This window comes from Ictalurus punctatus, chromosome 23 (genome assembly GCF_001660625.3).
Source record: "Ictalurus punctatus breed USDA103 chromosome 23, Coco_2.0, whole genome shotgun sequence".
Classification (NCBI taxonomy): Eukaryota; Metazoa; Chordata; class Actinopteri; order Siluriformes; family Ictaluridae; genus Ictalurus; species Ictalurus punctatus.
Window position 1 is genome coordinate 6,838,026 of NC_030438.2, and position 14,275 is coordinate 6,852,300.

At 38.9% G+C, this 14,275-nt stretch overlaps 1 protein-coding gene and 1 long non-coding RNA gene across 3 annotated transcripts in view; one reads left to right on the plus strand and one right to left on the minus strand.

Moving 5' to 3' along the window:
- Nucleotides 1-1,958, plus strand: part of LOC108256479 (contactin-associated protein-like 2) — a 121,900-nt gene extending 119,942 nt beyond the window's left edge. Inside the window, exons 22-24 of the mRNA XM_047150219.2 lie at nt 142-372; nt 659-730; nt 864-1,958. Of these exons, the coding sequence (XP_047006175.1) occupies nt 142-372; nt 659-730; nt 864-1,063 (503 nt within the window). The 3' untranslated portion in view covers nt 1,064-1,958. The remainder of the gene's footprint in view (nt 1-141; nt 373-658; nt 731-863) is intronic.
- On the minus strand, nt 292-13,823 carry LOC108256483 (uncharacterized). Of its 2 annotated transcripts, none has more exons than XR_008393312.1 (3): nt 13,731-13,823; nt 8,418-8,540; nt 292-362 (listed from the first exon to the last, which is right to left on the minus strand). It is a non-coding gene; the product is annotated as an uncharacterized LOC108256483 (long non-coding RNA). The 2 variants fall into 2 exon arrangements; XR_001810312.2 differs by lacking the exon at nt 13,731-13,823 and adding an exon at nt 9,021-9,116.
- Nucleotides 13,824-14,275: the final 452 nt, after the last annotated feature.

The following is a 14,275-nucleotide window of genomic DNA, read 5'->3' on the forward strand; positions in this document are numbered from 1 at the left end:
GATTATGTTGACTGGAAGCAAGATCATATCACTGGATTACATGGAATTCTTTTGGTCTAAATCTCAGATGGATTCAAAATGCATTATGCAGCACACCACACACTCCATTTATGATTCTCTTTCTTTCTGTGTTTCCGGTAGAAACCGGTCCCATCGACCCAGTGCTGATAGAGAAGTATAACACTCCTGGCTTCGTAGGCTGTCTGTCCCGAGTGCAGTTTAACAGCGTCGCTCCTCTGAAGGCGGCTCTTCGTTCACGGCTTCCTGTTTCCGTCTCGCACCAGGGCAAACTGGTCGAGTCCAACTGTGGAGCATCCCCCCTAACCGTCTCACCGATGTCCACTAACACTGACCCCTGGCACCTGAATGCAGGTACAAAAACAAACCAAAAGCACTGGCTATGATTTATGGGCTGTAGTAAGCACAAGCCAATTCTTTATCATTCATACCAGTTCTATTCATGTTGGAATTAAGGTCAAGTTCATAGATACCACTGCTAAAGATAAGATAAGCTAAGATAATGTTACCAAATTACAGCTTTACACATTATAGATTGGATTGTGAATATGCTTCCGAGTTCTAGATCATTTCTCACTAAAGGTGACAGAGATATAGCAATTATTTGAGGTGTTATTAACACAAATGATGGTTCCTGTAGGTGCTGATTTCCCATTCAATGAGGAGCGAGTCGTACCAGATGGGGTAAACAGGAATTCAGCAGTAATAGGAGGTAGGAATTTTCCAGACTCTATAGCTTAAGGCTGTTTAAGCTTCAAATAACATCTGAATCATTTCTCACTCGTTTCTCTTAAGCAGTATTATTTCAAATGTCTGAGTGTTCATATTCTCCCTTCTTGATTAAGGCATCATCGCTGTGGTGATCTTTACCATCCTGTGCACGCTGGTGTTCCTGATTCGGTACATGTTCCGCCACAAGGGAACGTACCACACCAATGAGTCCAAAGGAGAAGAACGATTTGAATCAGCCGATACAGCCATCATCAGCGCGGAGCCCAATTTCATAGAGACCATCGAAGAAAACAAGAAGGAGTGGTTCATCTGAACATCTCTGTTGAAGGACAACAGTACAAACTGTTGGAGACTCGCACTGAGGATTGAGAACACATGAAACCTCTTCATTTGCAACTCTTTTTATTTCTTCTTCTTCTTTCTTTTACTTGCTCCCTTCCTTTCTCTGTGTGTTTCTTTGTTTTTCTTTCTCTGTCCATCTCCATCTGCCAATGGATCACCAAGGCAGTTTCAGTGAGTGCATTGAGGGTTCGAGTTCTCTTCATTTCTGGCCGCTCCTGAAGCTGCGTGGTCATAATGAGCTGATGGATGTGAATGAGAACTAGGACTACAGTGACTTGGTGGACTCAGGCCTGGCTTTCTGTTGCTCCTGTGCTCAAAAGGAGAATATGAAGACCAAGTCAAGAAGAGATGACACAGTGAAAGAATCTCCTCTAAAAGTCTCCATAGCCCATTCTGGACTCCAGCAGTTCTGCTGGCAAGGAGGCCATGTCATAGGTCAAGGATTTAACATCCAAGACCTCACACTTATCGCTGGTGCCTGAGTCCTTTGTAGATCTGGAACCTTCAAGATCACACTAATCTATGGGACAATCTAGAAACACAGATTATCTGAGAGTTATCTATATTGGCTAGATGATGAACTTCACAGTAACATCATCATGGTGTAACCCTGACTGGTTTGAGTATTTTGTCCCAGCACTCATCCCAGAGTGCTGTTTCATTAAAAAAAATGCTGTGCATTTGTTAAACGAGATATCTTTACAATATGGTTCTTTTGTGTTCTTTTGTAATCAGCATGTAAAATGCTATAATGGTACAGGTATGCAATGGTATGATGATGATGTAATCTATGTCTATAATTATTGTATTGGTCCAGACTGTAATTTGTAGACAAATCTTGCTGTTCATTTAAATAAACTATTTAAATAAACAATTAAAATGGCTTAGTTGGAGCTAGACTTATTGCTGAGCAGCACCTGCTAAAAAAAATCAAGATGAGTCCAGAGAAGGCAAGATGTTCGGTCAAACAACACCTGTCTCCAGCCAGAGCGACCAGAAATAACACTTTGTAAATATGGAGAACACTCTCCATATTTAGCCGTTAATCACAACTCCATATATTTTATCTTGCATAGAAATACTAATTACCACTTTTGCGTGACCAATGGCTTAATAACTGTTATTATTTGACAGTGTTTTATTCATTTGGTCACATTTCTAGATGTTTCGTAATAGTGGGACAGCATGTTCATGGCCCATTTAGCTCCATAGACTTATTCCTGCACCTTGTGGTCAAAAATGGGAACTGCATCAAGCCCTACTAGAAGCCCATTGGGGAAGGAATCATGCTGCCCCATGAACATTTTTATTGGAACAGGAGCAGCAGGCAAGCCAGTTAATGACAGAGAACAAAAATACCCAGTGGATGTCAAGATCTTGTTTCATATTAAATTAATAAAAATTTTTTTTTTTTTTTAAATCCATAAACAAAAGCAAAGTGCAGACAGTGTGCAAAAACACACTGTCTGCACTTTGCTTTTGTTTATGGATTTTTTTTTTTATTTTAAATATAGCCTACATTGTAAAGATTGGGCGATATCTGTACATCAGAAATGCATGTGCACCATGTGACACTGTTTTCCACACAAAGCCTATGAAAAGTGTGTCTGTCTTTTCAGGTGCCTGATTTTTTTCCCGGCTACAGTCCCGAATACAGTTTAATGGTTTGTCTGAAATGAGATGTTGTCGACTCTCAAATGCAAATTACAGAGTTACTTAAAATATTCTCTCGATAGCATAGTAGCATGACAGACAGTAGATAGCATAACTCAAGTGAGATAGTCTATAGATTAAATTTTATGAGGCTATGTCGTTATATAGATTCTAAATCGAAGGCAAAGAGCTGCTGCTGTAAACCGTGCTATTCCCTGTTGGTGGTGTGGTACACTCAAGCATTCACCTTTTGTACAAGGTTTGTATATTTTACCTAGAAATGTGCATATCAATAACCTTTTTAAAATTTGACTTCTAACAGGTAATTATAGTCCAACCATGTGCCTTAAATCTTAAAGGAACACTATATCCACAATGTGAAAGATACAAAATGTACCCAGACAGTGATAAGCTTAAGTAAGCACCCCTTTTATTTTCTGAGAGTGCATGAGAATGTGGGACAGTGTGCTTTTTCGTGAATTTCTGATTTTGTTAGTAATGATGGCATTATTAACCACGATCATTGACATAAAAGAAAAGAAAAAGGTCTGTAGACATTGATATGAACTCATGTTTAGAAGGAATACACATGATAGACCTATGTACATACGGTACAGTATAATAATGAGCCGAGTTGGAACCGTTTCTGAAAATAAAGCTACTTTGTATAAAACATCAGTGAGACATCTGTGCTCTTCCTCACTACTAATTGCAATGTGAATTTTACTAAATAAATACTGTATGAAGCAAAACCTCAAATCTCTAATTACCTTGGTGTCCTTGGTTAGCGGTTTTCAGGCCAACATAAAATATTCCACCATATGAAAAAGGTTCAGCACACTGTTTATCACTCATAGTGGAATTAAAAAACACAAGTTATTTCCAAAAGACTGCTGTGGCATTGTTGCGTTTCAGTAGCTTCTTAACTGAACTAGCTTCTTTAAATATACAACATACCAATGTGCATTCTCTCTGTCTCTCTGTCTCTCTGTATATATGTGTGCGTGTATATATATATATATATATATATATATATATATATATATATATATATATATATATATATATATAGTATATAATGTGTGTGTGTATGTGTGTGTGTACCAATTGAGTTGGTTCTATTACCCAGAATATTAGCAGATTGTATGCAGTCACTAAGGATTAATGAATGAATGAACGCCATCTTTCTTTGTCCTGCAAGTCCTGTGAACCTTTCTGACAAGCTTCTTTTCTTTACAAAAATAAATAGTGCATATTCTATTGGCACTATTTATTGGCACTGCATTCTATTTGTGCATTCAATCTCCTGTCTTTATTCATGTGTGATGTGTTATAGTAAAGCACATGTAGCTCTACTTCCTAACGTTCTTTTATTTACTCTGATTTAATGCCAGTGGTCACACTTCAGGCTTCAAGCTCCTCGCATGTGTTTGATGCGCTGAGCTTCCTGAACTCCGACACCTGCTTATCGGTAAACATGTTCCCTCAGAAGTGCCTCTTGAATTCTCAGAAACATGTTTATCATAAAGTGACATCTGCGAACGTAAAATGTTTCATTACAGCAGCACTTTGCACTTCCTCTAGCTAGTTGTGATTTCTCAGAATCTGTATATGGAGAAAAAAAATATGATTTGAGTGTAATAGAAATGCTGAACAGTCTTGTACAGTATTTCTATTAGACTTGATTACTATCAAGCAATTTTGTATCTGAGATGAATCGGAGTTAATATGAGATTCAGTTCTGGAGTGTGTATGTGTGGGTGTGTGTGGGTGTGTGTGGTGTAAAGCAGTAGAAGTCTGGGTAAAGCAGGCAGATGAGAGGATGACAGATGGGTCTTGAGGCATCACCCACAGAGGACATGAGAGGACGTGCTGACATCTTGCAGCTACAGCCACAAGCCAAGTCACATTCAAGCAGCAGTCAGTGTTTCTCAGGGAGTTTATGAAGGGAGAAAAGAGTAGACAGATGCGCGCAGGGATCACAGCACTATTCATGTTGTACACTGACAGATGTTCCTATTAGAGCTCGATCTAGCAATCCATCTGTGAAACAGAATGCTTTCTGAAATATCAGTCCCACCAGGATTTCGCTATTTTTGCGATCGTAGAAACGAACAAGCAAACTTTGTGATATTCGGAGCAGCTTGCAATTTTTCAAAATGTCCACAGATTTTTCCACAGACTTGGGCCACGACACGTGTCATGTGACATCATCACGACACGCGTTCAAGAAGCGCTCTTCGATTCATGTGCATTGAACATGAATACAGCTAAAAGGTCTCATTTACCAACAAACATCGCTGTGAAAGACAATTTTGTGCGGTTGCAATTTCGCCAATTCAAGTAGTTTTCCTAAAAGAAAAAAAAACCCTATAAAAAACACTGCAAATAGCATAACAAATTTAGAAAAAAGCAGACGCAAAAATCAAGCATTTTTGGCTGCAAGAATCACAAAAAAAAAAAAAAACTCAGCGAAATCATGTATGGACTGATCAATTAGATTCAAATTTGGAAAGGATTTGAGGAGTTTTGCATCTAAGGAAATCTAAGGAAATCTAACGCAATCTAAGGGGGCAGTGGTGGCTTAGCTGTTAAGGCTCTGGGCTACTGATTGAAAGGTCGGGGGTTCAAGCCCCAACACTGTCAAGCGGCCACTGTTGGGGCCTTGAGCAAGGCCCTTAACCCTCTCTGCTCCAGGGGGCGCTGTATCATGGCTGACCCTGCGCTCTGACCTCAACTTCCTAATATGCTGGGGTATGAAAAAAAAAAAAAGAATTTCACTGTGCATATGTATATCTGACCAATAAAGACTCATTATAAAATATGCAGGACATATATGAATGAGGAAAATAATCAACAAAAGTACTCTGTTATGCTACGTAAAGCTACTTTTAGCAGTTTGATAAAAGGATGACACTTTTTTTTTGTTTATAGTTACAGTTTTGTCATGGTCATAGATACTGATCAAATTAAAGCAGATATAAACAATCTAACCCTGATCAGGCTGTTTTTTTTTTTTTTGGTTGTTTTTTTTTTTTTGCTACAATGATAACATAATAGGAAACAAACCTGCTGTATGATATACAGTTGAACAAAAGTACATCTAAAACCGCTTGAGCTTCTCGTCTGTATGCTGGATGACTGTATTTTGTCGACCCTCAACCGCATATTACAGGGTCACTTTGAAAATCCACTAAATACTGTAGTAGCCGGTAGCATGATGGAATCTAGACTCGTTTGAGGCTATGTCATTATTAATGCCATCCTGCCCCACCACAATCTATGGCCACAAGCAGCTGCTGATTAATATAACCCTTGCAGCTGGAATTACTGTTGGAGTCAGAGCTGCTCTGTCAGAAGCATGCAGTTTGCCCTGTGACATTTTTAAAACCTGGGACATGTCTGCACATGACAAATGACTATTATTAGTTTTTTGACCGAGCAGTTCGTGAAGTGATAAAGAGGACGGAATACAAAGTGATGCAGCGATCTCAAACCTCCTTTAAAACCCCAAGAGAAATATTTTCACATTATTTTTGTAGATATAACAATCCGTGTAACTCTGCATCACTGCTCACGCTACACTGTAGATTCTACTTTGTTTGAAAAACATGGATTTTTTTTAAAAAATGGCAATGAGCTACTAGACAGCTGAAAGAGTCGACTCTTAGTGGTGAACTGAACCAAATTATATGACTCAGTGATACATTTACTGTGAACACTCTTGCCTCCCTGTTCCCTTGTTAACACATTTTCCTCTTTGTTGCTCTGTTAACGCTTCCCAGCCAGGTACAGACAGATAAAGCCTCTCACTATTTGCACACATTCCTTTGTCTCCCCGAATACCATTTGCGTGCATTTGCATACCTTCCTGAATAACGTTTATTCGCATTCCATGACTTTACCCGAATACCATAAATGGAGTTGTTCCTCTCTTACATTCATGTTTCCTGTTAAATGCAAATGTCCTTCCGCCTAGCCAATCAAGAGTTAACCCGTCGTCTCTGTTGTGTGTCAAGCATGATATATATACTCTGCCTTTCTTTGAACAAATTAATTTCTCTTCCATCTTTGTTTTGAGGAAAGGATCAAGGAAAGGACATAAGGACAGAAGGAATCAAGGGCAAACTTGATTCTGACAGCCTTGTTCCAATAAGTGAATTGCACAGTTGCATACTTATTAATATAAATTCACTTATTAGTAATATATAACGGATCTGCCCAAGGATTAATCCTAGACACTGGATTAACCTTAATTATTAATACTCACATACTTAAATGTTGATGTTTAAGCCGAAACTTTATGAACATTCACTTTTGTTGAACGTACTTGTATATATGAACAAGCTACCACTCGTAAACTGTTCTAAATATTCCCCTTCACCATATTAGAGTTCCATTTCAGGTAAGAATGGATTTTTTCTTCTTCTCATGTCTCTGAGGCCTTGCTGATGAGGAGCTCGGCATGGTGGGGTCAGGATGTTTTAACGTGACAACATTAAACAGCTTTGAGCTTATTTACCTTTATCAAAGAGAGCTAATGGCTGACTCTGAAAGCTTGCCCGAGGCTTTAAAATTTCTGCACGTCACACAGATTTAACAATCCCTGCTAATGAGTTGTAAATAAGCTTCAACTCGGCCTTGAGGAACAAAATTTTGGTAATATTTCTTATCATGGCTAATTTGGTGGAATTCGAACTCACAAGTCTCCTCACTGATGGAATTCCTCTGAGAATAAAGGATAAATCCTGAAGGAAAGCATGCAGTGAGGCGTGAGAGAAATAAAGGGAAGTAAGCAAGTGGAATTGGAAGAAGTGCTGAATATTCCAAGGTCCACTCATCTCTTTCATCAAGACTCAAAGACAAGAGCAAAGAGATTCCACAGGGAGCTACTAAATTCTTTAAAACCAACTTGATCTGAAAAAGAGAGAGGATTTATTCTAAATAATTCATGTAAAGTAGTAGTTTAGATCAACGTTAAGGCATTCAGTTTAACATTAAATATTTATACCGCCCCAATTCCAAAAAAGTTGGGATGCTGTGTCAAATGTAAATAAAAAACAGAATCATCTTACTGACCTGTTGCCAATGAACCTAATTAGTTCCTCCAGCTGTTTTTTTTACTAACACTTACTTTTCCAGGCTTTTGTTGCCCCCGTCCCAATTTTTTGAGACGTGCTCCAGTCATCAAATTCAAAACGACCTTTTTTTTTACAATTTTTTTTGGTACATATGGGTTTATGAGATTTGCAAATCATTGCATTCTGTTTTTATTTACATTTTACAACTTTTTCGAATCGTTGTGTTTTACATAGCATTAATATGGTGTGATACAATGTACTCAGAGTGACAGAAGTTAAAAGAGACTGGAGGGCACACATTCATTCTCTCTCTCTCTCTCTCTCTCGCTCTCATCCAGGCTACACCTTTGATTCTGCTTCACAACTCGACCTCATCAGCTCCTGTTGTTCTGCACTGCTTATGTAGGAAGCTGTAGACATGTAAAATGCTCTCCGATCGATACACACTCTCAGGAGATCAGTGTATTTCAGTGAGCTACAAAGACACTACACGTCCACTATGTACTGTTATGCCTGTGTGGACACAGACTTAACCACATTGGAGAGGACACCTTTAATGCACTACACTGTATTATTAGAGACGGCTCTCACCTGGACACCGGTTTCTCTCTCTATTCTCGTAATGTTCTCACTGTGTGGCTGTCTGTTCACCAAATTGCGCTGATACAGATTGATGGTGAAGGGCTTGAGCAGACCCCCGAGGTTATAACACAGCTGTAGAGAAAATGAGAGAGATATTAGTGTATATATTACCAGAATCACCTTTGATTTATTACATGCAGCATCTTCACTTCTTATACAAAGAGGAACCGGGAGGAAACTTATATAAGATTCATTGTTCATTATTCTGAGCGAGCACACACTTTTCTCTGTTGTTAAAACTCCTCAGAGCATATCACTAATGAGGTAGAAAGCATTCTGGCGAAATTCTTTCTCGACGCATGTGTGTGTCCGAGTCAATACGAGTGCGTTAGTGAGTGTGACCGAGAGAAAGAGAGACACTCCACTCAGCAGCCATTAAACATTACTTAGCTGTATTGGTTGAATTGAGATGCTCTCTAAGAGCTCTGCTTTGGTTTGGACACTAAATGAATGAACAAATGAGAAACCGAGACTCTCAGAGGAAGTCATTAAACTGACGCATTGGACAGCAGTGTCATACCATTGCATCGCAGAACCACAGTTTGTACTTACGGCTCCTCGAACTGATGTACAGGTGCATGTTGGGATTGCTGGACATGCTGAAGTTAAGCTAAAGGTAGCAACCTCTCAGGTCAGGTTCTAACCCGTGGGCAGTGTTTGGCTTAATCTAAGTCACAAAATATATACACACACACACACACACACACACACACACACACACACACACACACACACACACACATATATATATATATATATATATATATATATATATATATATATATATATATATATATATATAAATCGTTTAGATATATATAAAAATTGTTCATACCAGTCTTAACTCTCTCTCTCTTTAAGTCACTATGACAAAAAACACCTTGTAGTGTTATTGAGAAATCCCAAAGCCCTCTGTCCTGAAAAAGTTACAGCTTTACCTATGTTACGGTTACAAAGCACTGACACTGGGGACTCCTTCCAAAATTTTGTTTATGTGGACTCTCTAAGATTAGCTCTTACTATAAAAATAACATATTAGCGCGAGCACGTTAATATAAACCTCTGATTTACTGAAACTACTGTCAAAGTCGCTGTTATACAAAATTATTCAGCATTGTTGTCATTGTTGATGTGACTTTATGGTTTTTTTTTTTATTTATTTTTTTTAAATTAGCCATAAAGGCACCCCTGCATCTTATTAACTACTGAAGACAATAACAAGCACACAAAGGTGCTTGTGTGTCTCACAGATGCAGTAAAAACATAATGACTACAGGAACGTTTGCATGATGCACCGAATGGACAGGATCGTGGGAAATCAAGAGAAATAATGAGGTAAATCTGCACAGGGGAGATGTACATGACTACAAAAAGAGAAGAGAGAGAGAGAGAGAGCTGAACTTGTTTGGTTTTTTTTTTCAAATAAATAAATGAATAAATAAATTCTGGGGATTTTGTGCGTCGATATACATTACTCTCTTAGATGAGTAATGAGTAATGAGTGACACTCTCTTAGATGAGTGACACACTTCCCTCCGTTGCAGCAGTGCATCCCAAAACTGTTCCAGTGAACCAAACATCTGGGTTTAAATCTGGGAGTGACCTTTGACATTTCTTCCAGGGATAGATTCATGCTGTTCCTCTTCAGGGGATGGAGTTGTCCGAGGAATCTGTACTTGTAGCACTGAGGTGAAGATTTGAATACAATGAAGGTGTTTAAAGAGGTTCAAATAAGGAGGTTAAAATGCTGTGTGAAGCAACCTCAAAATTATGGCTAACCTATTTAACCTTGAAACAAAAGAGAACACTGAGCCAACTTTATATGTATCAGGCCAGCGTTTTTTTGTTGTTTTTTTTTTGCAATGGATAGTAGAAATATAACATGTGTTAGGAAAAGTCCTACAGACACAGAGAAAGCAGAACACACCGTAGCCTATGAATATGGCCGCCTGTTACATTCACAGTCACCAGATTACACACGTGAGAACAATCACACCTCACAGCATTTAATCGGCTCTGGTTGATATTCTCATTGTAAAGTAACACTCAGTGTGCTCATCCTGATTCACCAAGCTGGTGTGTTTATTTCTATCCTGATTATGAGTATCTCTCTCTCTCTCTGTGTCTGTCTGTGTGTGTGTGTGTCTCTCTCTCTCCCTCTGTCTTTGTTTCTCTCTTTCTGTGTGTGTCTCTCTCTCTCTCTGTCTGTCTGTCTCTCTCTCTCTCTGTCTGTCTCTTTGTCTCTCTCTGTCTTTGTTTCTCTCTCTGTGTGTATCTGTCTCTGTCTCTCTCTGTGTGTCTCGCTGTCTTTGTCTCTCTCTCTCGTCTGCCTCTCTGTCTGTCTCTCTCTCTCTCTATTCTCTGTCTTTGTCTCTCTCCCTCTGTCTGTCTCTTTGTCTCTCTCTGTCTTTGTTTCTCTCTCTGTGTGTATCTGTCTCTGTCTCTCTCTGTCTGTGTCTCGCGGTCTTTGTCTCTCTCTCTCGTCTGCCTCTCTGTCTGTCTGTCTGTCTGTCTGTCTCTCTCTCTCTCTATTCTCTGTCTCTGTCTTTGTCACTCTCTCTGTGTCTCTCTCTCTCTCTGTGTCTCTGTCTCTGAAACAGGCCTCTGGTTTTTTGTGTCTTGGTTTTGCCCTGAGTGTTTTGGACCTTACATGAACTGTCCCTGTTTTGAGATTACGACCTTGCCTTCCAATTTGGATTTGTTTGCCTGTGTACATTATCTTTAATAAACTCGCTCTCTGCATTTGCATCTGTACCTGCAAACCTGTCATCACAGCATGTTGCAGGAATGGCATTTGACAGACTCTGGTAGTATCTCAAATTTATTAGAAGCAATACCGCTTAATTGTTTAATACGGACTGCAGAATAAAGGAAGGTGAGCAGGGGACACTTCATTATCAGCTAACTTGGCAGTGCTTTCATTCTGCTGTGTGTGTGTGGCTTATAATACTCGGCTATAAAGTTGTTAAATAAAGCCACTTAGGCCAGAGCTACTATAGTAAACACACACAGGCCTTATTAATCTGTTTATCATAATGATTACAATCCCATTGTAGCTATTATATTAAAACTAATGAACTGCAAAACCAGTCAAGGTTCAAGACAAAAATTTGCAAAGTGAGATTTTAATGAAACCTACAGTATTAATAAAGTGAATGAATAATTCAATTTGTCTCTAAATGAATGTAAATGCTATAATTAGGAAAGAATAAAGCATACTGGGGTGTGCTGTTATAGGAAAATAATCTACAACAGGCATGACCTGAAGCGTTTTATTCAGTTTACTGTATACCACAGAGATGTGTGGAAGCCCGTTTCCACCTCAGAGGGGAAAAAAAAGTAATTGAGACTTTATATCTCAGAAATGTGAGTTTATATCTTGCAATTTTGACTTTATTTCCCACAATTGCATCTTTACATCTTGTAACTCTCGTGGCATTTTTTCCTCACAGTTGTGACTTAATATCGCACATTTCTCACTTTTTTCTTGCAATTATTAGTTCATATTGCGCAATTTTCACTTGATTTCTCGCAATTACGAATTCACATCTCACAAGACTTTATTTTTTTTCTTGCAGTTTAGACAATTCACTGGACATTGAGTGAGTTACAAAGAATGCACTGACAAAGCATCAGCTATTCTCTATAAATAGGCTATATACAGTAAGAGCAACACTCATCACACAACAAAAATCAGACGCTTTCTTGCTCGTTACCTGAAGTTAGTAACCTTTCAGGCACTGCATCAAGTGGCTGTTTAAATTGCAAGAAAGAAAAAAAGTCCAAATCACGTGATTTAAACTCGCAATCGCGGTAAATAAAGTCAGAATTCTGAGATATAAATTCACAATTACCTTTTTATTCATTTTTTTCTTCCAGGGCTTCCATAGAAATTAGCTAAAGATTACATTGCTATTTAATGAAGAAATGAAGCATGGTTTTTATCCATTTACGGGTACGTTTACAAGTTAAATCCGATCATCACTTACGGTACATTGTAACAGCTATAAACAGTCATCCTATCACCACCGTCTCTTTTATCTCTCTTGAACGTAATAAAAACAAAACGAAACCAGCTTGTCATGTTATCAAGAAACCAGAAAGCTCAGCAAAGCGCTGACACTGGAGACTTCTTACAAAAAAAGAAACATCTCATCCTCAGAGAAAACTTATCAACACTTACATTTTTCTAGTCCAGTCATCAGGAGCATCTGCAATACAAATCCCTGAATACGTTGTAGAAACAATGCCACGATTTATTGGCTTACCCTGAGATACGCATTATGTCTAGAAGGATGAGGCAGTAACAAACACAACCTAGAAACAAGACATAAACAACATTAAAATGTTCTCAAATGGTTAAATGTGACTTGTGTTGCAAACTAAAAGACAAATAAAACATGAGTTGAACATAAGGGCAGCCAGTAAAGAGATATACATGCTGATGTTAAGTCAATATGCTCACCGCTCTGCAATATGAAAAGAACATTTGAGCTTGAAGCCAAGGTGAGTGATGATGGCACGGGTATAAATACATTTTTACATCGGCTTTATGTCAGGACATGAGCAGTGAATACAGAACGAATCGGCGGTGGATATGATAATCGTTCCATCATGCTTCATTGAAAAAGATGCATTTACCTCTTCGCTGAGGGTCAGAAACAAATGCTACAATCCATCTCACCTGGCTGACTAAGGACAAAAATTACATTTCACCCAGATCCAAACGCCGCACCCCCCACCCCCACCATTTATTTATTTATCACAGAGAGCAGTATATTAAACGACGGCATTGATATCAGTTCTAATCTAGGAAGAAATGACATTTTCAGGTGCTTGTAAACCAAAACGCTTAGAGGCTTGCAGTTGTGTATAACTAAGACAGCGACACAGGAGGTCAGTGGAGTTGGAGGTCTTGCTGGGCCGAATGCTATTAGCTATCGAAGGTGACCTGTGAGTGAAGCAGTGTCCACTTAGTTGTCCTTAGCTCAAATGTAGTGTAAAGGAACGAAATGCTGTGCAACTTTAATCACTTTCACTCGCATTTGTAACAGTCTGTCACAACGTGAGGGTTCACAACGAACTCGGCGGGGGGATATGCAAATGAATGTAACGTTAATGGTCAAAAACTGGAACTAACGTTAGCCTAGCCTACTTCGTAGGTGTGCAAATATCAAGTTAATTAAGAACAACCCAAGCCACGGTATGATGCCTTCTATACTAAGCTAAGGTTACGTATTATTTACGTATCTAGTTACTTACTGTCTGAAAAAAGCTTGTATGTTCTGCTGCACTTTTCTACGCTTGGCTGCTATCTCCATTTCTTACAGACTGAGCTGCTAAAACATATCAATGAACTTGCGTTGAGTATGGGCGCAACCAAGTGTACAATTGCAGGGGGGGCACACACCTATTTTCATTAACAAACGGAAATATATTAAAAGAAAATAGACATAAATAAATAGAATAGATGAAGAAAATACAGATCAGTTGGCAGGGTTCATTAAAGGGGGACATATAGAAAATATTTTGTGAGGGGGACACAACCCCCCCCCCCCCCCCCCCCCCCCCAAGAATGCGTGGTTACGCCCACGCTGTAACGGCACTCTAAAAGGTTGTTTCGGCCTGCTGTACGATTCCTGTCATGGGCTTTAGCGTGCGATGAAAAAATTTCCTAATGTGCTGAATGATCCGAAGAGCAAAACAGCACAGGAACAAAAACAGCCAAAGTCATATATTTTCAAGGATAATTACCCTCTGACAACCAATTGTTCTTTTTTTTTTCACAGCCGTAATGGGATTTTTGA